Source organism: Scylla paramamosain, chromosome 38, assembly GCF_035594125.1.
Source record: "Scylla paramamosain isolate STU-SP2022 chromosome 38, ASM3559412v1, whole genome shotgun sequence".
In the NCBI taxonomy this organism is placed as follows: Eukaryota; Metazoa; Arthropoda; class Malacostraca; order Decapoda; family Portunidae; genus Scylla; species Scylla paramamosain.
Window position 1 is genome coordinate 12,792,134 of NC_087188.1, and position 26,084 is coordinate 12,818,217.

The 26,084-nt window shown below is 41.7% G+C and overlaps 3 protein-coding genes across 9 annotated transcripts in view; 1 reads left to right on the forward strand and 2 right to left on the reverse strand.

The window, feature by feature from the left end:
• LOC135091793 (short-chain dehydrogenase/reductase family 42E member 1-like) overlaps nt 1–271 on the reverse strand; it is a 143,119-nt gene extending 142,848 nt beyond the window's left edge. For both annotated transcript variants that reach the window (XM_063989762.1, XM_063989761.1), the window contains exon 1: nt 224–271. The gene's annotated coding sequence lies outside the window, so the exon portion shown is untranslated. The remainder of the gene's footprint in view (nt 1–223) is intronic.
• LOC135091790 (potassium voltage-gated channel protein Shab-like) overlaps nt 1–14,939 on the forward strand; it is a 150,238-nt gene extending 135,299 nt beyond the window's left edge. For all 5 annotated transcript variants that reach the window (XM_063989754.1, XM_063989756.1, XM_063989753.1 and 2 more), the window contains one exon: nt 3,710–14,939. The gene's annotated coding sequence lies outside the window, so the exon portion shown is untranslated. The remainder of the gene's footprint in view (nt 1–3,709) is intronic.
• Nucleotides 4,124–26,084, reverse strand: part of LOC135091792 (uncharacterized) — a 33,259-nt gene continuing 11,298 nt past the window's right edge. Inside the window, exons 2-13 of one of the 2 annotated variants that reach the window (XR_010262648.1) lie at nt 23,467–23,543; nt 22,970–23,090; nt 22,319–22,501; nt 21,562–21,670; nt 20,880–21,149; nt 20,355–20,492; nt 19,844–19,999; nt 19,550–19,702; nt 19,144–19,334; nt 18,476–18,597; nt 14,964–15,036; nt 4,124–14,481 (exon numbers count right to left, since the gene is read on the reverse strand). Coding sequence is in view for 1 of the 2 variants with exons in the window: in XM_063989760.1 (XP_063845830.1) it covers nt 18,480–18,597; nt 19,144–19,334; nt 19,550–19,702; nt 19,844–19,999; nt 20,355–20,492; nt 20,880–21,149; nt 21,562–21,670; nt 22,319–22,501; nt 22,970–23,090; nt 23,467–23,542 (1,515 nt within the window). In the remaining variant the exon portion in view is untranslated. Of the gene's footprint in view, nt 14,482–14,963; nt 15,037–15,633; nt 18,598–19,143; nt 19,335–19,549; nt 19,703–19,843; nt 20,000–20,354; nt 20,493–20,879; nt 21,150–21,561; nt 21,671–22,318; nt 22,502–22,969; nt 23,091–23,466; nt 23,544–26,084 lie in introns of those variants that run through there. The other variant, XM_063989760.1, reaches the window with a different exon arrangement.

Below are 26,084 nucleotides of genomic sequence, written 5' to 3' on the forward strand. Positions count from 1 at the left end.
GACGACACACACACACACACACACACACACACACACACACACACACACACACACACACACACACACACACACACACACACACACACAACGAGATTAATGAAATACGATAAATCACGAACCATCGATTTCTTGAACAAAACACAGGAAAGAACACACACACACACACACACACACACACACACACACACACACACACACAAATACAGAAGTAATATGCACGTACCTTACGTAGAAAAGTCTTGATCAATATCGACTTCCTTTCCCTTTTGTACTGTAAAGAAAGGAATAATAATAATAATAATAATAATAATAATAATAATAATAATAATAATAATAATAATAATAATAATAACAACGATGTGACAGTTTTATGACAAGGATAGAAATAGAGCCACATTAAAGACAGAGAGAGAGAGAGAGAGAGAGAGAGAGAGAGAGAGAGAGAGAGAGAGAGAGAGAGAGAGAGAGAGAGAGCGTCCAACAAGTCTAACATTTGTTGCTTCCGAGACGGTGCCAAAGGCTCTCTCTCTCTCTCTCTCTCTCTCTCTCTCTCTCTCTCTCTCTCTCTCTCTCTCTCTCTCTCTCTCTCTCTCTCTCTCTCTACTTTATAAGCCCAATTTCTCCAGGTCTGTTAGGTGGAAGTAATAATTTCAGCTAAATAAGCAGAAATGCCTTGGAAGTGCGCCTGACTAATTCTCTCTCTCTCTCTCTCTCTCTCTCTCTCTCTCTCTCTCTCTCTCTCTCTCTCTCTCTCTCTCTCTCTCTCTCTCTCTCTCTCTCAGTTCAAGAATAAAGGTGGATGCATTGATGTGATGAGAGAGAGAGAGAGAGAGAGAGAGAGAGAGAGAGAGAGAGAGAGAGAGAGAGAGAGAGAGAGAGAGAGAGAGAATGAGAATTAAAGAAAGAACGGACTGGAGTGACAAAAAAAGGTGCAAGAGAGAGAGAAAGTAAGAGATCGGGGATAAGGATCAGAGGAAAATAAAGGAGGGGAGGAAAGGAGGAAAGGAAGGAGGGTTATTGGCCGGTGGATGTGGCCTTAGCGAGAACAGTATCCATTGGTCGTCATTTGTTTTGAAAAGGTCCACTAACCAATGGCAGAGCCGCGTGTCTTTATTGATCGACTGCGTCCCGACTCGCGCGCGTTTTCTGTGACTTTGGCTTGAGCGGACATACCACGGGAGAAAGAAGAAAGCAGGAGGTGGGGGAAGACGAGTAAACAGGATATATATACATACACTGTGGCATGAATAAGCAATGTGGAGTAGTACAGGATATACAGAATGCAGACAGAAACAGAAGAAGAGAAGGAGAGAGTAGTGAGAGCAGATTAGGATACATAAACAAATACATAGACGACAAAATGAATCAACAGTGCATTGAAGAACACAGGGCACAGTTTGAATCAGTTTCCCATACAAAAACAAAAGAAAAAGAGGAGGAGGAGGAAGACGAAAAAAAAGTGACAGAAAGTAGTAGATTATCATACATATACTAAGGCATAAATACAGGACACAGTTTGAATGCATTTCCACAGAACCTTTAGTGTTTGAGTGTTGGCATACGAGAGAAGCAACACAGACGGATAGACAGACAAGCAGACCCTCCCAGCCCCGTTCTTAAAGCAGGCAGGGCACTGAGGTCGTTGTTGGGGAAGGTGTAGAGAGAGAGGAGAGAGGGAAGGGCAGGAGAGATGCGGGGAGGGAAAGGTAAACAAAGGATAGTGATAGAGATGTCAGGTTATGAAGCTTTCTAAAGTGCATTTGTGTTTGGCGTTAACTTTACCAGAGAGAGAGAGAGAGAGAGAGAGAGAGAGAGAGAGAAGCCATTATCTATTCTCTCTCCATTCCACACCCAACGCTTCCAGACTCCAAAAATAAAGGTGGTCCCTCCTTCCTTTCCTTCCAGTTTCCAGCTCCACCCTCCCTGCCGCTCTTATAATTATCATCACTTCCAGAACACACCAGCAGCATCTTCTTCCCTTCTTTTTAAGCTTGCCTATCTTCCCTATCCTCTTCACTGCCTCTCTACTTTCCTTTCCTGTTTCCTTTATCCTTCCTTTTTTCCCCTTTTCGTTTCTTTAGACTAAAAATTTTGTCTCTCACTTTCTCCTCTGTTATTGTCATTCCTATCCTCTTCTTTATCCTGGAAAAAAAAATATGCCCAATAGATCTTTCCTATCTTCTCCATTCCGTCTTCGCCTTCTTTCCCTTTCCATTGCATCATAAAAACTCTTCTTTTGTGCCTTCCTTCCCTTATCGTCTTTCCCATCGTCTTCAGTCTATTTCCTCTCCTTGTATCGTGCTTTAAATCTATCCTCTTTACTCTTCCCTGACCCCCTCTCTTCTTCTCTATCCTCTTCATCCCTTTTCACTCCCTTTTCAATCCTAACCTTTCATCATCGTGTCCCTCTATGCATTCTTTCCTCCTTTTTCTTTTTTTCTCTTCCTCCTCTCTCTCTCTCTCTCTCTCTCTCTCTCTCTCTCTCTCTCTCTCTCTCTCTCTCTCTCTCTCTCTCTTTCTCTCTGTCTTCTTTTCCTTGTTCTCTTCATTCTAATTCCTCCTTTTATCATCCTGCCTCTGTCTATGGGTTCTTTCTCAGACAAACTCTCCTCTCTTCTCCCCTCCTCTTCCTTCTCCCCGTCATCTTTCTCCAGCCTCCCTTCCCTCCCTTCCTCCTTCTTTCTGCTTCTCCGCCACTCTTCTTACGCCGCTCTCTCTCCTTCATATTCCAAAATGTGCTTATGAAAGCGCGCCGAATTTCCTGCTTTGAATATTACAGAAAAAAAAAAAGGAAAGAAAAGTTATTTAGGGATTGAAATTTTGCCCTTTAGAAAAATTATGATGGTGATGATGATGATGATGATGATAACAACGGTGATGACAACAACAACAACAACAACAACAACAACAACAAGTATCAGATTCAATGCATTTTGTTACTTCTTTGTTTCACACACACACACACACACACACACACACACACACACACACACACACACACACACACACACACACACACGTCTGACAACACACTCGTCCCAAAAGAGGAAAATAGAAATGAAACAAAGAAACAAATAAAAACACTTCCTCTGTGCCCATCAACTTCAAAACCAACTGTGTGTGTGTGTGTGTGTGTGTGTGTGTGTGTGTGTGTGTGTGTGTGTGTGTGTGTGTGTGTGTGTGTGTGTGTGTGTGTGTGTGTGTGTGTGTGTGTGTGTGTGTGTGTGTGTGTAAATTCTACTCAAGTTGGCAAGCCTTCCCTAAATGCCACGTGTTTAAAAAATAATACCACTTTATGTAGACTAAAAAGGACAATTACTTTAAACTCTAATGAAGATGCAGGAGGGAGAGAAAGAAAAGGAGAGAGAAAAAAATAAGAAAGAGAAAGAGGAAGAAAAAGATTAAAAAGAACACATGAAGATTGGTGAGATTAGTTATTTTGGGGAAGTTAGCTTGAGTTAGATTAGCTTAAGTTTAATTAGGTTAGGTTAGGTTAAGTTGAGTAATTCACTATAATATAACCTAATTTAACCTAACTTAACCTAACCCAATTTAAACTAGCCAAACCAAATCTAATACAACCAAAACCAACCTAATCCCCTCCTCTCTCTCTCTCTCTCTCTCTCTCTCTCTCTCTCTCTCTCTCTCTCTCTCTCTCTCTCTCTCTCTCTCTCTCTCTCAGCACCACTAACACCACGACCTCCCGCAGGCTGTGTTGTTCTGCCCGCCACACTTCTCGTAGCCCACCAAGCGCTACACACGCCGTCACATCCTTGACAGAGAGACGCCAGCAGCAGACAGCAAGGAGGGCGCCGCCAGCAAGGGTGCCTGCGTCTGTCTATGTCACCAGGTCCCTCTCCTCCCCTGCAGCGCCGCCTTCAGACAAGCCCCGTGCCTGGAGAAGTCACCTGAGATGTCTGCTAGTCTGACATGAGAGAGAGAGAGAGAGAGAGAGAGAGAGAGAGAGAGAGAGAGAGAGGGTGGGTGGGTGTCGAAAGGAACAGCCTCCATCAACCGTCTCTTCAAACGGGAGACTCATGTATTCGACTGCCACAACAGAAAACGAGAGCAAGGCACACGACCTCCTCCCTCTTGTAACTGAGCCAGCCTCCGGAGCGGACAAGGCAAGGATAATGACGGCAGGAGGAGGAAACTGACCTTCCCCGCGGCTCCTCAAAGCGTCCACCTCAAAGAACGAAAAGGAAAGGGAAAAAAAGAAAGAAAACTCCATCTCTTCAGCGAAGGAAAAGGGGAAAAAGAAGGAAAAATAACTTTCTCTTCAGCTCTTCAGTGTGTATCCAGCTTGTAGAACGAAAGGAAAAGGGATAAAAAGAGGAAAATACCTTCACTTCAGCTCCTAATTCGAAGGAAAATAGAAAAAGAGGAAAATAACATTCTCTTCAGCTTACAGAACGAAAGAAAAGACGGAAAAAAAGGAAAAAAAAACTCTTCAGCTGCTCAGTGTCTAGGTCCAAGAAAAAAGAGAAAAGAGGAAATAATAACATCTCTTTCTCCTCGAACAAATAAAAATGGAGGAAAAAAAAAAGGAAAAACCGTTTCTTTAGCTGTTCTGAGTGTGTCCAACTCTTAGAACGAAGGAAAAGAGGTAAAAAGAGAAGTGTACAAAAATGTTCCTGAAGAATTTATGAAGAGAATGGTTTGGAAGGACAAATTCAGTTTATCTGGGCGGACAGGAGGAAGAGGAAGAGGAAGAGGAAGAGGAGGAGTAAGAGGGAGAGTTGAAGGGAGAGGGAAGACAGCAAGACGTTGTAACTCTCACTAAACACAATTATACACTTTCTTATACTCGTAGGGCAGTCTCTCTCTCTCTCTCTCTCTCTCTCTCTCTCTCTCTCTCTCTCTCTCTCTCTCTCTCTTAATGCCTAGTGTAGCAGAGAGAGAGAGAGAGAGAGAGAGAGAGAGAGAGAGAGAGAAACATTAACTCTTAAAGCAATAACTAAACAGCTGTAAGGTTGGAGGAGGTAGTAACACACACACACACACACACACACACACACACACACACACACAATTTCGTCTGTCTGTCCCTAAAAATGCACTGAACACAATAAAACCCTCAAAAAAAACAAAAAAAATGAGGATCCCATGAGATCTCGTAAATTAGAAGAAAGGTTTAGGTGAGGTTAGGTCAAGGAAGGTCGGCGGGGTTAATGGCGGCCCAAGCAGCGCCCCAAGTGTCTGGCCGTCAGTACCCGTTCCGGTCCTCGGCGTCAGTTTCAAAATACAGGTCAAAATGAATGAATCCTTTTAATCTGCACCATTGCCAATCCCTTATAGAGAAGATGAATAATATTAATCCTATTCCCTCATTCCGTAGTCTTGTCTCGATGCGATTCTAAGCGATTGTAACTCACCAAGATGCAAAATAGTGGTATCTGATTCCTTTTTACCTTAATTACACTCTTATTTGACTGGTAGTATAAAGCTGGAGATTCTTGACTCACACAAAAACGAACCATATACTGAGCTGTTGTAATGGTTCCGGTTATTCGCTACTAAATCAAAGGTTTTTTCATGGACATTTGCAAGAGACAGTGACGCAATGCCGACGCCGAAGGTCACGGTAGCTCTCTAGTGTAAAGTTAATTCTAATACTAATAGTTTCTGTAGCTGCGACGCCAACGTGATAAAATAAAAAAAAAGACTGAAAAATAAAACCCCCTAGAATTTAACAAGCTTTGTGCGCCTATACAAGCCATTCCGCAAGAAAGCCAGCCAGCCAGCCAGCCAGCCAGCAAGCCAGCCAGCCAGCCAACCACCCAGCCAGCCAGCCAGCCAGCAAGCCAGCCAGCCAGCCAGCCAGTGTCTTGCATTCCGTGTCTGCGAAACTCTGCTGTACTGCACCAGGAAGAATATAAGAAACAGGAACAAAGAAAGCGTTCCACAAAAGCTCATTCTATCACATAAGATGGTGAAATTTATATATATATGTGTGTGTGTATGTATATAATGATAGTGACGTTGTTGTTGGTGATTTGTGATGATGAAGATGATGATGATATGATGTTAAGTGAGACCCAACCCTTACACTATATATTGCTTCCTTCCTCTCCTGTTTCAACTGCGACGGAGAGGATGAAGGTGAGTGAGTGAGTCATCCGATAGTCTGGAGTGAGAACCTTTCTGTACCTGACAAACTAAACATCCAGGACTGACCGTGAGATTGTCAGCCCTGGGAAGCGTGACAGAGAAAAAGAGGGAAACGGAACGACAGAAAGACAGACTGAGAGAGAAGGAAAGATGCGAGTGTTGGGAACTACAAAACAAAGTAATGGCTATAGTTTTGCATACTCTTCCCTCTTTGTTGATAAGCACAGTTACCGCCTTTTGAACAAGTATAACATATATATATAGTTTTATCTGTCGTTTCGTGAAAAAAAAATACTACTACTACACGGATCTGCACAAACACAAAATATATATATAAACTGATGGTCATGTTACGCAGCAAAATTGATCAAAAAAAAAAATGTTAAGGAAATAAAGACAGTGAAGAAAACGTATGTAAGGAGATAATGAAAACTTGAGAAAAGAAGTGAAGTGTGTGTGTGCGTGTGCAGAGGAAAATGAAGAGTGAAAAAAAGGGGAATTTAATAATAATAATGTGATATGATTTAATGAAAAATAAATAAAAATAAAAGCGCTAATTTTAAGCTCAATTGAATACAAAAAAAATATTCGCAGCGTTATGTATAAATAATAATAATAATAATAATAATAATAATAATAATAATAATAATAATAATAATAATCATGAAAAATTTAAGTTTCCTCAACCCGCGGGAAGAGAGGAAAGACAAATATTCCTTTTTTTTTCTTTTCTTTCCCAAACAAAGCACCGACACTTCATGAGATAAGGAGATGAAGCATTTAAAGCACTCTTTGAAGCATCATTTAACTCGAACCACACCTGCCTCTTAACATGACGCAAGGTGCTTGGGTCACCGCCGAGGGGACCGCTAGTCAGTCCCCCGAGTAGTATTCTGTAACCAGTTATTCTTTTTATCATTAATTCAAAAGTATTACCGCCTATGCTGTACTTTTATCTCACGGAATCATTAAAAAAAGGAATAGAATTGATGCAACATTGATTATTCCTGTTTTGATATGCATTGTTTTTTTTTTATTGTGTTTTATCAAGTTTGAGAAGTTCAGAGTTGGATTGTGTTCTTAAACGCTTCCTCGTCCTGTTTATCACGTGAACAGGCTCTAGTGGAGATCATTTCACGGTTTCCAGGGTGTTTTCATAATTCCGGTGGTAGTTTAATAAGGATTTTTGCATCAACTATATGTAAAGCATCTATAAAAACCCGGCTAGTCATCTTTGTAACCTTCGAAGGCGCTCCTCGTCTAATCACGACTTGTTGTTAAAGGCTGTAGTGGAAGTTATTCGGATTTTCAAGGGTGTTTTCATTCAAGGGAAAGTTTAAAGGATTCTGCATCATCAGTGAAAAAAAAATACCCATGAAAACCAGGAAAAGTCATCTCTGTCGCCTTTGAAAGCAGTCGAGATGAGCGAGCGAAGTGTAAAAAATAGGCTGTCTTGTATTGAGAGAGCGAAGCGTTTAAGACCACCAGCCAAGGAGCAAGAGATACAGTAGTATGGCTTCTCCTTCTCACATGAGTGCCCATGACTTGTTGTTGCTACTCTGTTGTTTATAGAACTTGTTACAATCATTCTTGTTCGATGTGTGTGTGTGTGTGTGCGTGTGTGTGTGTGTGGGGTGTGAGTGTTCTGTAAGCATATTGCGTGTGTGCGCGCGAGTGTTCGGTACATCATAACTAGGAGCGATGCGAGTTATTACTACTACTATTACTACTACTACTACTACTACTACTACTACTACCTCTGTTACCATTACCTCTATGTATTATGAAAGACTCTTCACAAAGCTACCTAAATTTGAAAGGATAAAAATGTTTAGCTTTGAGTTTGGTATTTCACGAATTCATTAACAGTTTTTGTCAAATTTCAAATATTCAGTTTGTTTTCTTTTTTTATGGTTGTATATAAAAAATGGCTTTATAATTGGTAACACAACTGTTTTTTTTTTTCTCTTTCATTAGTTCAACACAAAATTTATAACTATATTCGATGAGTTTTCTATTTTTTGTAATGTAAGATGGTTTATATGTCACACACACACACACACACACACACACACACACGAGTAATGGTGATGGAGTGATGGTGATGGCAGTAATAGCAGTATTCTGTAGCTGGGAGTCATTTGCTGGTTAAAGACACTCCTATTTCTCTTCCTCCAGACCTCGAATCTCCTTCCAGTCCCTCATCCCCCTTCCAGACCATTTTCACCTACAACTTCACCCATGTCACATCCAGCAGGTCTCTGCAACTCCTAAACTACCTCTTTCAGCACCCTTCCTGTTCCCACAGCCCCTTTCCAGACCTTGGCCCCTTCCAGTATACCACAAGCCCAAATCTATTCCCTTCTGCCCTGCTCAAACACCCTTACAAGTCTCCATAGCTCCTCTCCTGAGCTTGGCCGCTTCCAGACACCACAAACTCGAATCCAGTCCCTTTTATACCTTCCAGTATCCTTCCAGCAGACGTTTATCACTTCAAGTCAAACCACAAACTCATATGCAATCAATTCTACTTCTTTTCCAGCACCCTTCCAGCAGACCTTAGCCAGACCCATAGCTCCTAGCCGTGTCCTAAGCCCCTTCCAGCCCTTCCAGTCCCCAGCATGGAAACCGTTCAGTACTATCATATCACTGTATATTTGTATGAGTTTTTTGTATTCAGGTTTTTCCCTCACTGCTATGTACATAAAAAACGATAAGGGTGAATGAGTGATGTTCTTCGCTAGCAATTTTTTTTTCTTTTTTTTTTTTATGGAGAAGTGGCTTGTAGTGGGAGGGGTGGGAAGGAGAAGGGATGGGGAAGGGGAGGAAAAGGGAGAGAAGATTCAGTGGAGCGAACAGAGAGAAATAAGGGAGAGAGAAAAGGAGAGAAGTACTTAAAAATCCACACTCCACTTGCTTGACTACTACTACTACTACTACTACAACTACTACTACTACTACTACTACTACTACTACTGCGAAAATTATGACGTAAAATAATTAACTTTTCTTTCAAGTCGTTCAAGAAAGTGGAGTACACACACACACACACACACACACACACACACAGTCCTCATTTTCTCTCAATCTATCTGGACATAATTTACTTTGAATAAACCTTGAATTTTAATGCATACCTAATGAGCTTAAGTCTCCCCTATAATCCGAATAGAAAATGGAGCGTAGGACTAAACTAAACGTCAAATTGGAGGGGTAATTCGTCTAAAGATTAACACGACCACATTGCTCTCGATACTATTTCCTCGTCCTTGTGTCGCCATGTCCCGTCTCTCAGGCCACGTGTCCTATGCTCAGGTTTATGTGTCAAATGAAGAGTCCGGGTTCCCGTTTTCTGATTTCAGTTTTCAGGTGTAACTCGCATGTTTTGAATCGACACTCGTCTTTCGTTTTTTTTTTTTTTTTCATTCATCTGATCGCACGTTTCCAATCAAGTTTTCTTTTTATTTCGATCAACTAGTGCTTCAGGTTGGGTTCGGTCATGTCAGGTTCGGTTGCTTTAGGTTACGTTACCTAATCCTGACTTAACCTAACCACCTATTTTCTTATACTAGTCTAACTTGAATGGTAGTGATGCAAACGCTAATTGAAAGTCAAGAAAAATACTGCTTGGAGATACAGAAAACGTTGATTGTGGATAAAGAAAACGTTGATTCGGAGTACAGAAAACGTTGCTTGGGAAATAAAGAAAATATTAATTGATAATGAAGGAAACGCAATTGGTAATGAAGAAAACCTCGACTGGAAGAGAGGATTATTGATAACAGAGGATAAAAAGAAACCAGACAATACAAAACAAAAGAAAAAAAAATAACGATTGGAAACTAAAACTAAACTAATACATCATTTAACATTCCCACTAACACAAATATTCCAGCCTTCCATTAGCTAACCAAAAAAAAAAAAAACACTACCCAAGAACTACTAACCAATCCAGTATATTTGCGTCTATCAGTCTAAGCTAGATGGACGAGCCAAGACACCCTGTTATTCTCCACCATCCATTGCTCCACCAAGCGTTCTCACTTAACCCATTACCCGTGACTCTCCATACTAATCAAAACCACGATACTTTATCCATATCACTAGTACGTATGTCACAGGATAACTCGGCCACTTGGAGCCAATTGAAGGATAGCTAGGCACTATCTTCCGCGTACTTCTGGACCTGATTCTCGAGTTTTAAACGTTTCGAAGCCTCGTCTCCACTCTGAATAGGCTCTAGAGGGAGTCGTGAGGAAGTTGCGATTTTCAAAGGTGTTTTCATGATTCTAGTGATAATTTTAACAAGATATCATTAAGGAAGACACATTTACCAGGGCCAATGATCTATGGGGCCTTTGAAATTATGTGTGGCTTAGACTCGCATTCAGAAACGCTTTGCTCTCTCACCACGAGTATTTTCAAAGGCCACAGTGATGATTAGCCGTGTTCTAAATAGTGTTTCCCCTTTTAACAACATAGAAATCTTGTTAATCTGTCACTAGAATCGTAAAAGCACCCTTAGAAACCAGTGTAGCTTCAACTAGAGCCTTTTGAAAATAGCAGAGGTGACGCAGGTTTCAGAATATGGTCCTAGCGTTTCAAAAGACAAACCCAGAGAGCCGCCACATTTCCCCGCGCCTCTGATCCTTCCCCAGCCTACAAATGCACTGCCTCGTGTAGATCTCTTAGTGTGAGTCCTGCACGCCGTTCTTCAGTGAGGCTTTGGTTTCATCGTAGTAGAGGACACCCCATCGCCTTAGCTTCCACTACCCGACCCCTGTGTGCTGGTCCCCTCGTCAGGCTCAGAGCTCGAGTCTGTACTTTCACTGCACAAGATACCGCTCATTATTTGGTTGTTCTTGTAGATTTTACAGTGACGCTAAGCTTAAGGGACGACTTTTTTTTTTTTTTCTTCTTCCATGACTTCGTGTTCACTGATTGATTGACTGATTGATTATCTGAGACACCTGAATCCCAGCGCCCCACTTGGAAGACCATCCACCACCACCACTACCACCTGACAACCACCACAGTCTCACCTCACGCCCCTTCCACAAGCCCACCACCACCACCACACTCCGACCCTCGACCACGGCGGGTGCCCACCACAACCACGTCCAACAAACAGCAGCGTGCATGCAAGCAAGCCGCGGGTCGCTATAAAACGCCCTTTCATCATGAACACAACCATTTTTTAAACCAAACGCGGCCTTTACTCAGTCTTGATGTACGAGAGTTGACGCTGAAATACTCTCATGCTTCCTCAAACGCCAGGAAGTCACGACAAATGCTAATTCTTTCCTCCAATGTGCGCAAAGGCTTTTTCTTTCGTTTTCTCTTTTTGTTTTTTTGTTTTTTGGAAGAGACGGTGCATGGCGTGGCGAAGCGGCTTTTACCAACGGCCTGGCGCGCTGTCCTGTTATTTATACTCCTACCGTTGGATCGTCTTTCTAGTCACGTGGCAGGAATTAGTGAAGCTGGCTGATTCATGGCATTATATCCCCAGTCCTGAGTCACCACGCATGTATCGTCCGCAACACTTAGTATTTGACTATACATTTGCGGCTGCAGACAGCTAGACAAACAGACCCCCTAGACATACGGACAGAACGAGAGGTCACTACTACTACTACTACTACTAACTATGTAAGGATAAGGAGTACTTCACGTTAATCATTGCTATTCACGAGCAACGTCATTATATTACTAAGAAAAGTTACGTACACATCTGTTTCTGGTTTCGACGCTTGTTGTTGTTGTTATTGTTGTTGATTGTGGAGTGCGTAGGGCCGTACGTAAATAAAGAGTAGGATAAACAATAAAAAAATAAAGCTGAGTTCATGTGTGTGAGTGCGTGTGTGCGTGCGTGTGCGTATGCGTGAGGGGTGAGGGTTGATAAGCGCCTCACTACACAGAGCGTCGAATGAGTGAACCTGGTGACTCGTTGCATCGTCACAACCCCCGAGCCACCGACAGGCAGATTAATAATAACTCAATACCTAGGGCTAAGTAAGGTTATCTAGTTCAGCGCTTGTCCAGCAAACATGCCTACTGGTAGTTACCGACGCTGTGTAGAACTGTGTAGGGCGTGCTGAGGGCGTGTGATTGTCAAGGGTGGCAGAGCTGAGGCGGCAGGGAGCAGGAACACACTGGAACTGGTATTGCTTCATCTTTGCGTGACTCTACACACACACACACACACACACACACGCACACACTAAGAAACTTCATCACAGTCTCGCTCAGTCATGGAATTATTGACCGTGATATTTACAGTTTCGAAATACCTTGTACTTTACACACACTCGACAGTCCATTCTTTATTTACTTCAGTCTAATTCCAGTCAATTAATTACTGACCTGTGGTGCTCATAGTTCTTAAATATCTTATGCTTCATACACACGCACACACACACACACACACACACGAGGTAAGAAATGGAGTGTTTCGTTTGTCTAGCTCGAATCATGAGTTACGGATTCACCTTTTACTTCCGACACACACACACACACACACATAGGAAAGCCGTGATGCTGTAAATACATGTTTTCATTAGAGCATCACTCAGGTACAGTAGCGGCCATAAGTTGTCCCCTGCTTCGTGGCCATTATGAGTCGAAATAAGCTCCTCTCCTCAGAAGCACCGTTATTCAAACCTTCAAACCTCAGCTGATTACGGTTCATTATGGTGACGAAGCAGAACACAAATTATGACCAAGCACCACCCCACTGCCGGCGTATTCGCATGGGCTAGCAACACACACACACACACACACACACACACACACACACATAAAAAAAATAAATAAACTGCAAAGGCCTGGTAACTTTGACAAAACAGCTCCTAAAACACACGTGGGTTCATGGTTGTGTTGGCACCACCGATACAAAAGACAAACACACTCAAACCTTGTCTCTCTTCTCACTATTGCTATCAGGCTCTAGTGACAGTTACCAAGGCCCTCAATTTTCATTTCCTAATCCTAGTGATAATTTAACAAGAATTCAGCACCATCAATGAGAAAAAGCACCCAATGAAAACTAACTAGCGATCTGTGGCCTTTGAAAATAGCTCTTGTAGGAGACTGAAACGTTTAAGAAAATAGAGTCACGCAGGAAAGAAGCTATACAGTCTTGCAGTGTTTGCCTCGCCCTGGACTCCACCTGACATGCTTCACCCTGCGGTATAGGCAAGGGCACCGAGCAAAACAAAGTCAAGAGAAATGCGCATCATTACCCACACTCGTAACTTAACATGTCATCCCATCTATAGTCAAACTGCCTATCGCAAGTTTCTAGAGTTACCTGAGGAGTTTTTTGGCATCTCCACTGGATTGTCTTGAAAATATCACCGTGTTTGTATTCAGGTTAATATTCTGAAACTGCGACTTTTTGGGGGTGACCGAGTTTGTCTGGTGTAAGAACGCGAGGATGTGAAGACAAAAAATGCATTAAAAAAAGGTTGGTGTAAATGGAGGGCTAATTGGGAGACATTAATTGCTATCCAGTTGCCAGGTAACCTACACCTGGCCACACCTGTACTGCATGTGTGGGCAGGTGTAGCGGCACTTCTGATTTATGGCAACGTGAACCAGGGCATAAGGAAGCAAGTGCTCATACACACCTGTGAATATATTACACCAACGCACGTCTACCAGCAAACGTGTAGCATACATATAGACACATTTATGTAGTCAGTGTATCAATATGACTGTATGTATGAAAATATGCAGTCTTCCACACTCACATACATACACACACATGTAAGTGACTGAGTTTGTGTTGTTTGGTGTGTTCCAGCAATGACACACACATGCTGCAGTGGTGTGTGGAGAAGTCAACACACAGGGCACCAGTTCTTGGCAACACACTACATGTAAATCCTTATGAATGAGGAAGTGTGCAATTACTACCATATATCTAGTTACAAATCACAAATAATGACATTTCTAAGACACTCTCCTAGCCAAAAAAGTACTGGCGATACATTAAATAACCTGTCTTATTGTAATCTTAGTTGTAGTTGAATTAAAAATATAAATCAAATCAAAATAAAATGCTAGTCACTTTAAAATTCCTCATCTTTACGTTCAAAGGAAAAAAAAAAACAATATAATTCCAAAAACAAAACATTGAATTGCTCATGGGTGAAGATCGGAAGATAATGCTGTAGAACAAGTGCCCTGTGTGTGTGTATGCGCGCGCGTGTGTGTGTGTGTGTGTGTGTAGGACCTGTGGCCGTCAAAAGCTTCAAGACCCGAACTGCTCCAAGTGAGTACAGCGGTGGTGGTGTCGGGCCGGCCAGGTGGGGGCAGCACTGTTCTCAGCCGCACACACTCTGTACGCTCTTGATAAGCCACACACACCTATGGATTATGTAAATGACCCCAGAGGACATGGATGAACCAATGAATAATCATGTATAAGACACAGTAATGATTTTTATATACCTGGAATATAATTTTGCAGTTTTTACCTCACAGAGATGTATAAAAACAGGTTGTGTGCATAATGTTTGTGTTCACAGTTTCATGTTATATATTAAACATGTTTTAATACTATTGTGACAATCAGTTGACCACATGCAGAGATTGTGGGTATTAGAAATGTCACAATGAGCTCCTCCAATATTTTGAAATAGCGTATCATTTTTACAACACCTATTGCTATGCCACTTTGGATATTGTAAGCTTCAATTGCCAATCAATTTTTAACCTAACTGAATTTATAAATATGAAGGAATCAACTCCGAATTACTGTTCTATTCAGTATGAAACTTTACCCATGCGATTTACCATGTATATTAAACAGTATGAGTCGCTAATGCAGTTCCTTTTTTACACCTTACCTTGCATTGTTTGCCCTGAAGACCTCCAATGCCAGCCACCCACCACCCCAGGCACTCCAGCTCCTCCACTCCCCTACAAACAGAACAGAACACTCACCAATCAAATTTCATAGTCCACCTCCAGACTTCAATCATAAGACAAAACATGAATAGAGAAAATGAGACTTGGATTGTAGCTCTAATCTTAAAGGGCATTCAGTACTAGCTTGTGTCTCTGAATGAGATGAATAATTTGAAGCTTAGACAAAGAACTGCTGATATGATAAACTGCTGATAGATAAACTTCTCCATAATCACATACAGCTAATCTAACCTAGCTTAAAGATTTTTTTGTAATAAAGTTCAAGTAATTCTGGATTATAGAAAGACATTTTATCTCCTTTCTTTTTTTATGTGTTCATGCAAAACAATATCTGACTGCTTGAGTATTAAAGGAAATATAAAACTGTAAAGATAAAATTTCATCTCCATTTTTTTGTACCATGCAAATAACAGCAAAGGAGAAGTATAGCAGTGAAATATATCCAATTTATCAGCACAATGCACAATTCTCTCATTCTTCACCTCTTCATTCTATAATCCAGATAGCAGTCAGTCCCCTCTACCACTGGGGGAGTGTATATAGTCAGTCTGTCTCCTAACACAAGGTAATGCAGGACAAGTCACCTCACTCATCTTGTGTATTTTATTTCACAACCATACACTCTCAATAAATACCTTCTCACATACAACAATAATCACTAATACAACACTACAGTTCCCGTACACAGATACATGAATACATCTACTTCCTCTACAGCATAATATCAACAGCTACATGCTACATATATGCCACTTGGTGATGCTACACAATACATCTATGCCCAACTACCAATGTTAGTTTGTTCACCTGAGAAAGAAGTATAAGTACTGGCAAGAACACCTGAAGTCCGTCACTGAGGAATGGATGAGTCTTGTCGAAGCTAAATGAATGCTAGACATCTGTTATTTTATTAGACCGAACTGGCAAAATAAAGAAGGCTTCAATAAGACCATTAGATTATACTATCAGAACAAAAAAGCTTCAATAGAAAAATAAGTGGGACTTACTGTCAAAACATAGAAGGCTTCAATGAAAAGTCTATTAGATTATGCTGCCAAAACAAAAAGGCTTCAGCAGAAAAATTAGTGAGATTTACTGTCACAACAAAGCTTCAATATAAAACAATATAAAACAGTACAAGACTAAATATCAAAAAGTCAATACGCCAATACAGATGACTCTTGGTTTACACAATATATAAGGACTTCCAGACATCACGTAAACAAAATTCATGTAAACTCATAAAGACTAATAGGAAACTGAAGGTTACGACATGACTTGTTGAATTGCACTATCTTGTCCCGAGATCTATTTACATATAGGCTAAGTGAATAATACTAATCCCTAAAGTTCATCCTTGTTTTACCAATCTTAACTTTAAATATATATAAGCTAAAACAAGTGTTAAATCAAAACTGTATAAAAATTTTTATAAACCAAGTCACCTGTACTTGTAAAATACCTCTATAACTTATACAGAAGGCCAGCCCTCTCCACGAGCACCACCACCACCTGTCCTGAGGCAACACAACCCTCACAGCATCAGAGAGAGACACAAAGTTCAGCAACTCAGTCTCACCCAGCACCAGACAGGCACCACTCACACAGGTTCCCTAGACTGGGGCACTCAGCCAGCAAGCACCACACAATGCAGTCATCACAGAGAAGAACAGGAGTCAAAAGCAAATAACTAAATAGTAACATAAGAGTAAGGCAATATTTGTAAAGTGTTTCATCTTGAGAGTGAGAAAAAGCTTTGCATATTTCAATACACAAGGCAAGAGGGAATTACATAAGGACACAAGGATATAAGGGAAGCTGCAGGAAGCCATCAGGCCTACATGCAGCAGTCCTTGTATGAAACTTACCTGCCTACAAGAAGGAACTGGTTCTCAAATAAAGTGATAAATGAATGGAAAAGACTCAGTAATTAGGTTGTTAGTGCTGAGTCATTTGGGAGCTTTAAAAGATTAGATAAATTTATGGATGAGGATGATGTGTGGAAATAAGTAGGTGTGTTTCATACAGGGACTGCCATGGGTAGGCCTGATGTGGCTTCTTGCAGCTTCCCTTATTTTCTTATCTGACTCCCTTGTTTTGTGTAATGAAATAAGCAATACTTTCACTTTTAATCAAGATGTAACACTTCATAAATATTGCCTTACTTAAAAAAAACTTTTACATCCTGATTTTACTCACTGGAAATAATCACCATCCCTGTACAAAAATACTGCTTAAAATCTAATACATAACACTTTTTAATCACCGAAACTTCATTAGGTAGCAAAAATATCAAGACCAAAATTTCTTACACCATAAAAAAGTATAAAACTGAGCTACACGTTAGTTCACAACACTGCCATCACTATCACACTGCACCAGTACTCTGCATCTCCACTGGTTAGGTTAGTCACTAATCTACAAACCCACCACACTTCCTTCCACTGTGTTTAGATTTTCCCTCAGTCCTGAATCCTCTGACTGAATGAGTCCTTAATTCTTTCACTGTGATATGAAACAATTAACAGGAAAAGTAATGCATGGAATCTCTATAAGCATCCACAAGAAAACAGGAGATGAAATAGAATAGATTTTGTACTTTCTATCCAGTTTAAAGATTGAAGGTGACTGTGGAACATGTAAAGATGTCTCAAAGTGATTAGTAATTAAGGAAAGGTGTACCAAACAGCAGCCAAAGGGGTTAAAAGATCCAACAGACAGGAGAGTCAAGGCAGACCAAAACCCACTCAAGTCTTGAAGTAACAGGGCAATGAATTCTAACCAAACTCCACTCAAGTCTTCATCACCTTGGTAATGTGTCAGACTTGCATTTGCCTCAAGTGTCCTGCCAGGGTTCAGTTACTTATGTCATATGGCCAATCTGTCTCCCACTCAATCTGTTTCTCTGATGCTCAAAAGGTGGGTATGTTCTTTCCACAGACAGATGAGCAGCAAAGGGAAGGACTCAGATGTATGGAATTACTATTATATTATTCAAAATGTGGTATGTTCCTTCCACAGACAGATGAACAGTAAAGCAAAAGACTCAGAAATAAGCAATTACAGTTATATCATTCATCCCAACATCATTTCTGAGCCACAATCAAGTTACATCTCAAACATTTACACTAACTTTTACTTCTGAGTTTGAGGGAAAATACTAAGCACAGAAAAAGAACTAAAAAATATAGAATTAGTTATATAATTTATCCCAACCCCATTTCTGAACCACAATAAAGTTATACATGAAATTTTTACTGTACCCACTTCAAAGATTGAGGGAAAACAGCACAGTGGAAGTCAGAGAACCTGCTTAACCGAGTACAAAATCCTGAATGTACCCAACACTACACCATTACAGTACACAACACCCCAATGCTACACTGCACCCCATCACTACACTGCCCATCACAGGAGCTGCCTCACTCACTAGTTCACTCCTGTGTCTTCCCAAACTTGGTCTCTGCATCACACTCGGCAAAGGTCTGACTGCAGTTTTCTCCCCTCAGCCCAGCCTTCACAGCATCCTTGCTCCCATCCACAAGATTGGAGCTGAAATAAATCAATAGGTTTTCATATTATTGCTTCATACTAACAGGAAAGTCATCTGTGTTAGTTCTATTATTATTTGAGTTATTTTCTAAGTTAATAGCTTTTCACAGTACTGCTTCAGATGAACAGAAAAGTCATCTATGTTTCTTCTGTTATCATTGAAGATATTTTCCCTAAGGCTGAAGGCTCTTATTAAATTCTAGATGAAACATAATGCAGGTTAGTTTAAAATGGTTGGATAAGACTCCCCACAAACCAAAACCCACTTCTTGCACATGAAATATACCATCTGACTTAAAACAAGCATCAAAACTAAAGAAAAATACAAACCCACTAAAACTACAGACATGAATAAAAGCAAAAACCTAACAACATAAAATTCAACATAAAACAAACAGGAAAACTACAAATATTGACCACAATTACCATGGAAAATCATTAAAAAACACAAAACTAGTAATATATAAAAACACTAAAAACAACAAACTGAAACAAATAAGAACACTAACACAAAACAATGATAGCCACCCACAAAACGCAACACACCTGAGCATTTGAAGAGCCACACGGGGGAAGAGGGAGAGCTGGCTGGCATGAGAGGTGAGGCGACACAGCACCCTCTGGAGGCAGTGTGGGCTGGAGCCTCCCAACCCACGAGACAGCTCCAGGAGTGTTGGGCCTGCCTCCTGCTTGGCTGCCTGCTGGGCCAAGTCACCTCCACCAAGAAAGGAGATGGCCTGATGCAGGAGAAAAGTGAGGGAGGTGATAAGACAATACACAATAAGATGCACATAAGACTAGTTTCCTTACATGTCACTCGAGACACAACACCATGCAACCTTTAAGACTACACACAAGATACTAATACTAATGCACACAAGACTACAGTTTCCTCAGGCATCACTTAAGGCACCCCACCAGGCCTCCTCCTCCTCCTCCTCCTTTTCCTCACCTTGGCTGCAATGCTCCCAACACCACCACCTGCTTCCTTGTTCCTGCCGCCCAGCTCACTATACCAGGCATTCATGGAGGTGGGACTGTGGCGACGCTCCCTCACACTTCTCCTCTCATCACTCTCCTCCTCAGCAGCCATTTTGTCACTTTCCTGGTGGAGTGTAGGTGAAACTGTCAGGTGTGAGCAGCACAAGGCCAAACTTTGCTTCATAAAACTGATATAACTGGATCAAAAGGAGGGTCAGTTGTTGTTGTCAAAGGGAAGTAATGTCATGTACTGTATGAAGCTTACTTGGGAGAAGGCACGTCCCTCACCCACTGGCCACAAGTTGAAGGGTGAGTACTCCTTCAGGACCTCGGTCATAAGGGCCACGAACGACTCCAGGGAAGGACTCGGGAAAGGCTCTGAAAATGTCTTTCCTTCCACTAATTCTTCATAGTCTGTATCCTGCAAGACAGAACATCACACCTCAATAGTCTACTGCACAGAGAGAAATGTTACAAAAAAGGAGTGAAGAAAAATGTGAGGGAATATAGTCTTGCCAGAGCACTCAGCCACATTGTCAGTGAATGACAATGTTGTGTGTGCAAGGAGCATTCATAGATTTAAAGATAAACATGACAAATTAGCTTTAAAAGACAGGCCAGTACAAGCATGACTCCATCTTGTAAAAATACAATCAGGTAAGAACAAGTCTTCACCATATAAATTATATTATACATTAGCTATACTAATAAGAGTAAACACACATTCTTTGGCAACACTCCTACCATCCAGCCATCAAACCATCCAACCATCCTACCTGCACATCTCGTCGGATCCTAGAGGGGCTTGGATCTTGAAGGAAGCTCATAATGGAGGAAATCATCTTGACCCGGGAACTGATGAAGCTTGCAATCCCCATAGGCTCCTTGTCCAAGCCAAGCCGGTCAATCATTTGCTGAGGAAGTCAAGTCACTGAGAGGACACAGATTCCCATCCACTATTTGCTGACTGTATAAACTTCTATTTAAGGGTGTGGTAAGAATTTGTGGAGATGCTGTGAAGTTTTAGGGGTGAGAATTAGAAGTGTATAGAGGATGTGGACACAAATTCCCGTCCACTATTTGTTGTGTATATATAAATGACCACCATGTAAGGCATTGGTGTAGGACATGTTGTGGAGGTGCTGTGGACTTCAGAGGTGAGACTTATAAGTGTATAGAGGATGAAACAAGATAAATAGGACTATGAGATACTCGTACATAGTGATGATAATAGCCATCACCATCAACCCCATCAACCATCAAGCAGGTAACAGAATTAACACATTAAGATTGCTTCTCACCCTTTTCTGCATTCCAAGGGCCTGAGGGAGTCTGATGAAGAAGTCCTCAAGGAAGGAGAAGGCCCTTGGTTCAGCCTTGTGGTCAATCTTCTCCTCCTCATGTTCCTCTGTCCCATCCATCCTATCACCTCCCCTCACTGGTTCCTCTTCAAGATAGGAGGTGATGTAGTGCCCCTCTTCCTCCTCCTTGTGTGCTTCCATCCTGCCTCCTTCGAGACCAAGTGCAGGAACTGAGCGTCGCCTCCTGCCACTGTTGTCCTGCAAAACACCCTGCAGGGAAGGGAAGGCATCAGCAGAAAGCACAAGAGCATACATGTATTCTTAACCTTAATCCTCTTTCTTATGACTTGAACTCTTCTCTCCAATTTTGGATTATCCATTTGGCTGTTCTCTTTAGAGGCTGGCACCTCATTATATCACTGGTTTATCTCAGGATCTGTCGCATGAATCCTGGATTATCCTTTATTGCTGCTTATGATACACTTTCCGGCCTTTCTTGTACGATTGTTTAGATTTTTTTTTGCGGGGGATTACTGTCTGTAAAGGTTGCCGTGTCAGCAGCTTGAGTGCTCCTTTTCAAGCCATTACCCGAATTTGGAGATTAGTAAGCCCAAGAGAATGGAATAGACACAACATTAATGTAATTCACGAGTACACACACACACACACACACACACACTACCTGGATCAAGTTGAGGAAGTAGAGGAAGCCGAGCAGCGCCAGGGCAGAGAGTGCCGGTGAGGAGTCAGTGCCGTGGGCCGCTGCCGTGCCTGTGCCGTGCCATGCGGGTCTGTGGGGCGGGGCAGGGTTAGACTGACTTAGACTTGACACTCCTAGATTGAACCTGTCACTGTGCACCTTATCTTCTGTATAGTTTGCAAGATATATTGCCTAGTAGTGGGTATGGTTGTCTTTGTTTACCGAGAGTCGCCGCTACGCTGTACTGAACCAAGCAGTGTGTGAGCTTCCCTGTACACAACGGGCTACTTATCAGTGATTTCGGTAAAGGCATCCAACAAGAGAGATATAAACAGGGATGGCATTCTGAAACATTTCTAAATCTCATCTCGATTCATTTTGATCAAGAGAGAGAGAGAGAGAGAGAGAGAGAGAGAGAGAGAGAATCAACAGCAGCGAGGGTTGTTAGCGCTGTATCTTGAAACACTTCTGCGCCGCACCTCTAATACTTTTAAGAGGTTTTAGTTGAAGTGGCACAGGTTTTAAGGGTGTTTTTTTTTTTACGGTTCTATTAACAAAATTTCTACATTAAAAAAAAAAACACTTCGGAACCCAGTTAATCATCTCTGTGGCCTTTGAAAATAGTTGTGGTGTGTGTGAGAGAGAGAGAGAGAGAGAGAGAGAGAGCAGAGCGTTTCTAAATACAGGCCTTCCCAGCTCAGAAACGAAAGTTCAGACCAAAGACAGTTACTACACTCACACGTAGGTGTCGTGGGCATAGTCTGGGGAGGCTTGCTGGTAGAAGCCGTAGTAACCTGCAGTGTTGGGGAGGTATTGCTGGCTGGTTCCGCTGTAGTAGTCCGGAGACACCTGAGTTTGCAGAGTCTGGCCATTGGTTGCTTGCTGAGCGTGCTGAATGCTGCCCGTGCCGTATCCAGTGTTGCTGAGTGGGTGATTGTCTTAGTTTACGTTAGTGATGTCTGAAACATTTCTGCGCCGCACCTCCACTATCAGTGCAGCTATAGAAGCTGCACTGGTTTTTGAGTTTTTTTTTTTTTTATGGTTCTAGAGACATATTATGATTTCTACATTATGAATAGGAGAAACACTTGAGAATCCGGCTAATCATTTCTGTGGCCTTTAGAAATAGAGGTAGTGAGAGAGCAAAGCGTTTCTGAACACAAGTTAAACTAAGAAAATTATAAATTGATAATGATAGCTACTAAATAACCATCAGATCTGTCCAGAGCATATGAGAAAAGTGAGTTTAATCTCTTATTTGGCATTAGTAGTATTAGTATTATTTTCAGGAGCAGGAATTTAATAAGTTTTTTTTTTTTTTTTTTTTTTTTTTAGCTGATCTCCACTAGTGAAATGAATGAATAAATAACCATAAGAATAACTACCCTACCCGTTCCTGCTGGCGTAGTTAATGGTGTTGGCGTGCCCCTGGGTGTTGTAACCAATGGTGTTGGTGTTCCCGAGGGCGCCAATACCTAGACTGTTTCCCGCGCCACTGAAGAACTGTCGCCCTGAGGAAACCAGAAAATAAGAGTGTAATAGTAAGATAATAGTATACTTCCCTTATTTTCTCGTGTACTTCCCTTATTTTCTTGTTCTTCACTTGTTTTCTTGTGTTCTCTTATTTTCTCATATTATTCCATTATTTCCTCATGTCCTTCCTCATAACATAAAATAATAATATAAGTATAAATAAAATTCACGTGCGTTTGCTATAATAGTTCTTCTGGTTTTTGGGGGCGTTCAGATTTAACAAGCCACAGTTGGGTGGTTAGTTAGGACAGCACTATGTAAGAGTTTGATAGTGCATGCAAGTCATTACACGCATCCCTTCCCCACAAGGAGGCTGGTGCGTGAGTGTCGTGTGTTATTAATGAGACTTCTTACCTTGATTACCTGGCGCTGCACCTGCCCCGCCCACCACCACCACCACCGTCGCCGTCCTAGCCCACCACGCCCACATTCTATAAAAAAAATAATAATTAAGGCATAAGAAAAATTAACACAATATACAAAATGAAAAAGGAAAATTTTAACTTTATTTTGTACAACATAACATAACAAATACTAAAGTTTTTGTGTTTTATGTTCATTAATCTAGTCCTTGCTTCTCGTGATAACAGATTCAAGTGGAAGTTAAGGCAGTTTTCATGATCCCACTGACAGTTTAACAGATTCTAGTGTAATTAAGTTACTGGGGTTGTCAAGAGTGTTTTTATGATACGAGCGATAGTTTTAACAGATCTGAATGGAAATTACTGGAGTTCTTAAGGGTGTTTTCAAAGATATAGTAACAGTTTAATAAGGATTTTATCTAATAACTATTTAACAGGTTTAAATGGATGTTATTTGGACTAACAAGCGTGTTTTCATGATTCTACTGGTAGCTTAGCACAGACTCTACATCGGCAATGAGGAAACATCAATGGAACCAAGCTAATCATCTCCGTGGCCTTTCCAAACAGTCCTAATGAGAGTAAGTAGAAAGTGTTTTGAAATATAACCCTCTGTCCTGTCAACCTATCCATTGACAGACAAGTATGAAAGGAGAGCAGTGAAAGTATGGTACTGAGAGAGAGAGAGAGAGAGAGAGAGAGAGAGAGAGAGAGAGAGAGAGAGAGAGAGAGAGAGAGAGAGAGAGAGAGAGAGAGAGCTATCCATCAACATGACACACAAAATGATGTACTCTATACGCTACTCTCTCTCTCTCTCTCTCTCTCTCTCTCTCTCTCTCTCTCTCTCTCTCTCTCTCTCACCTTCCTAGCGTCTGCCTCAATCATTACCGCCTAAAATCATCTTCCTGAACTCAATAGCACGCCTCCCTGCAACCACGCACGCCCTCCTTCCCCTGGGACTTTTCCCCTTGTGTGACTCACCCCTACACACACACACACACACACACACACTGGTCTACCTTTCCCATCCGTGAGTAAAAGATTGAAGTGTTAGAGTAGTAATCTCTCTCTCTCTCTCTCTCTCTCTCTCTCTCTCTCTCTCTCTCTCTCTCTAAAGCGCACAACGACATCGTCACCAATCTGTCGTGCAATAAAAATATTTCAAGTCACTGCAGCTCTCTCTCTCTCTCTCTCTCTCTCTCTCTCTCTCTCTCTCTCTCTCTCTCTCTCTCTCTCTCTCTCTCTCTCTCTCTCTCTCTCTCTATTGTAAAGTAAGTGACAGAATTCATGAATTTTAAGTCAATGTAGTGAGTATGGCTCTTGGAATCTCTCTCTCTCTCTCTCTCTCTCTCTCTCTCTCTCTCTCTCTCTCTCTCTCTCTCTCTCTCTCTCTCTCTCTGCACGAACTGAGTGATTGAATTAACAACTTGTTCTGGTAACGCACAGTAAAAGGTGAGTTTTCTACTTAATTAGGTTTTAGGGGCACAGCTAAGACCAATTACTTCATATTTAAGTAACGTGGGAAAAAAAAATGAAAGAGAATTAGTCTATAAAGTTCTGAGTGTGTGTGTGTGTGTGTCGAGGGAACCCACAGGCCCGCACGTGCTCCACCTCAACCCCAATCTCTCTCTCTCTCTCTCTCTCTCTCTCTCTCTCTCTCTCTCTCTCTCTCTCTCTCTCTCTCTCTCTCTCAGTTTAATTAATTAATAGCTAGAAAGAGGTGGGTGTTTCAACGCAAAGCCGGCCACACGAAAGCTTCGTGTACATTTGCCGCCGCCGCCACCGCTCGCCTTGGTGCTTCCCCTCTTACCCTGCGCCCTCAGCGTCGCCGTCAGTGTCCCGTCAGCTGTCGGTGTCCTTGCCGCCGCTGCTCTCCTCGGCGCTTTCCCTCCCACCCCGCCGCCGTCATTGTTCCATGCCACCAAGGGCACCATTCCCGACCGATAAAAGCACGCGCCCTCACGGACCATGTCTGTATCTATCGGCAGTGGTGTCCAGTACACTGCTGGTCAGAGCGTTTGGATCCTATATGTGTAATGAATGTTTACAGTCGACCTGCTACAGTGTGTTGCAGCCCCTCAGTGTGTCCTGTTGTGTCGGGCACGCGTGGCGGGACAGTGGCGACGCTTGGTGAGGAGCAAATGGGTGAACAGTCAGGAGCCACGTGTCCCTGCTGGCGCCGCTGTGGTGTACGGGAAACATCTAACGTGGTATACAAAATGCGCGACAAAAACAGAAAAATGACGAACTGTTTTGACAGTACAGTAGTGTTAAGCCTCAGGTAAATAATCTCTCTCTCTCTCTCCGCATGAGTGGAGTTATTGTAGTAGTAGTATTAGTATTAGTATTAGTATTAGTAGTAGTAGTAGTAGTAGTAGTGGTAGTAGTAGTAGTAGTAGTAGTAGTAGTAGTATAGTAATAGTAGAAGTTATTGGTATTGCTGTTGATGCTGCTCTTGTTGTTGTTATTATTGATGTTTTCGTATCAGCAGGAGTAATAATAGTAATAGTAGTAGTAACAATAATAGTAGCAACAATAATAGTAGTGGTAGTAGTAGTAATACACCACAAGGTTCATATTTCAGTCTCCCCTCCTGCCCTTTACTCCCTG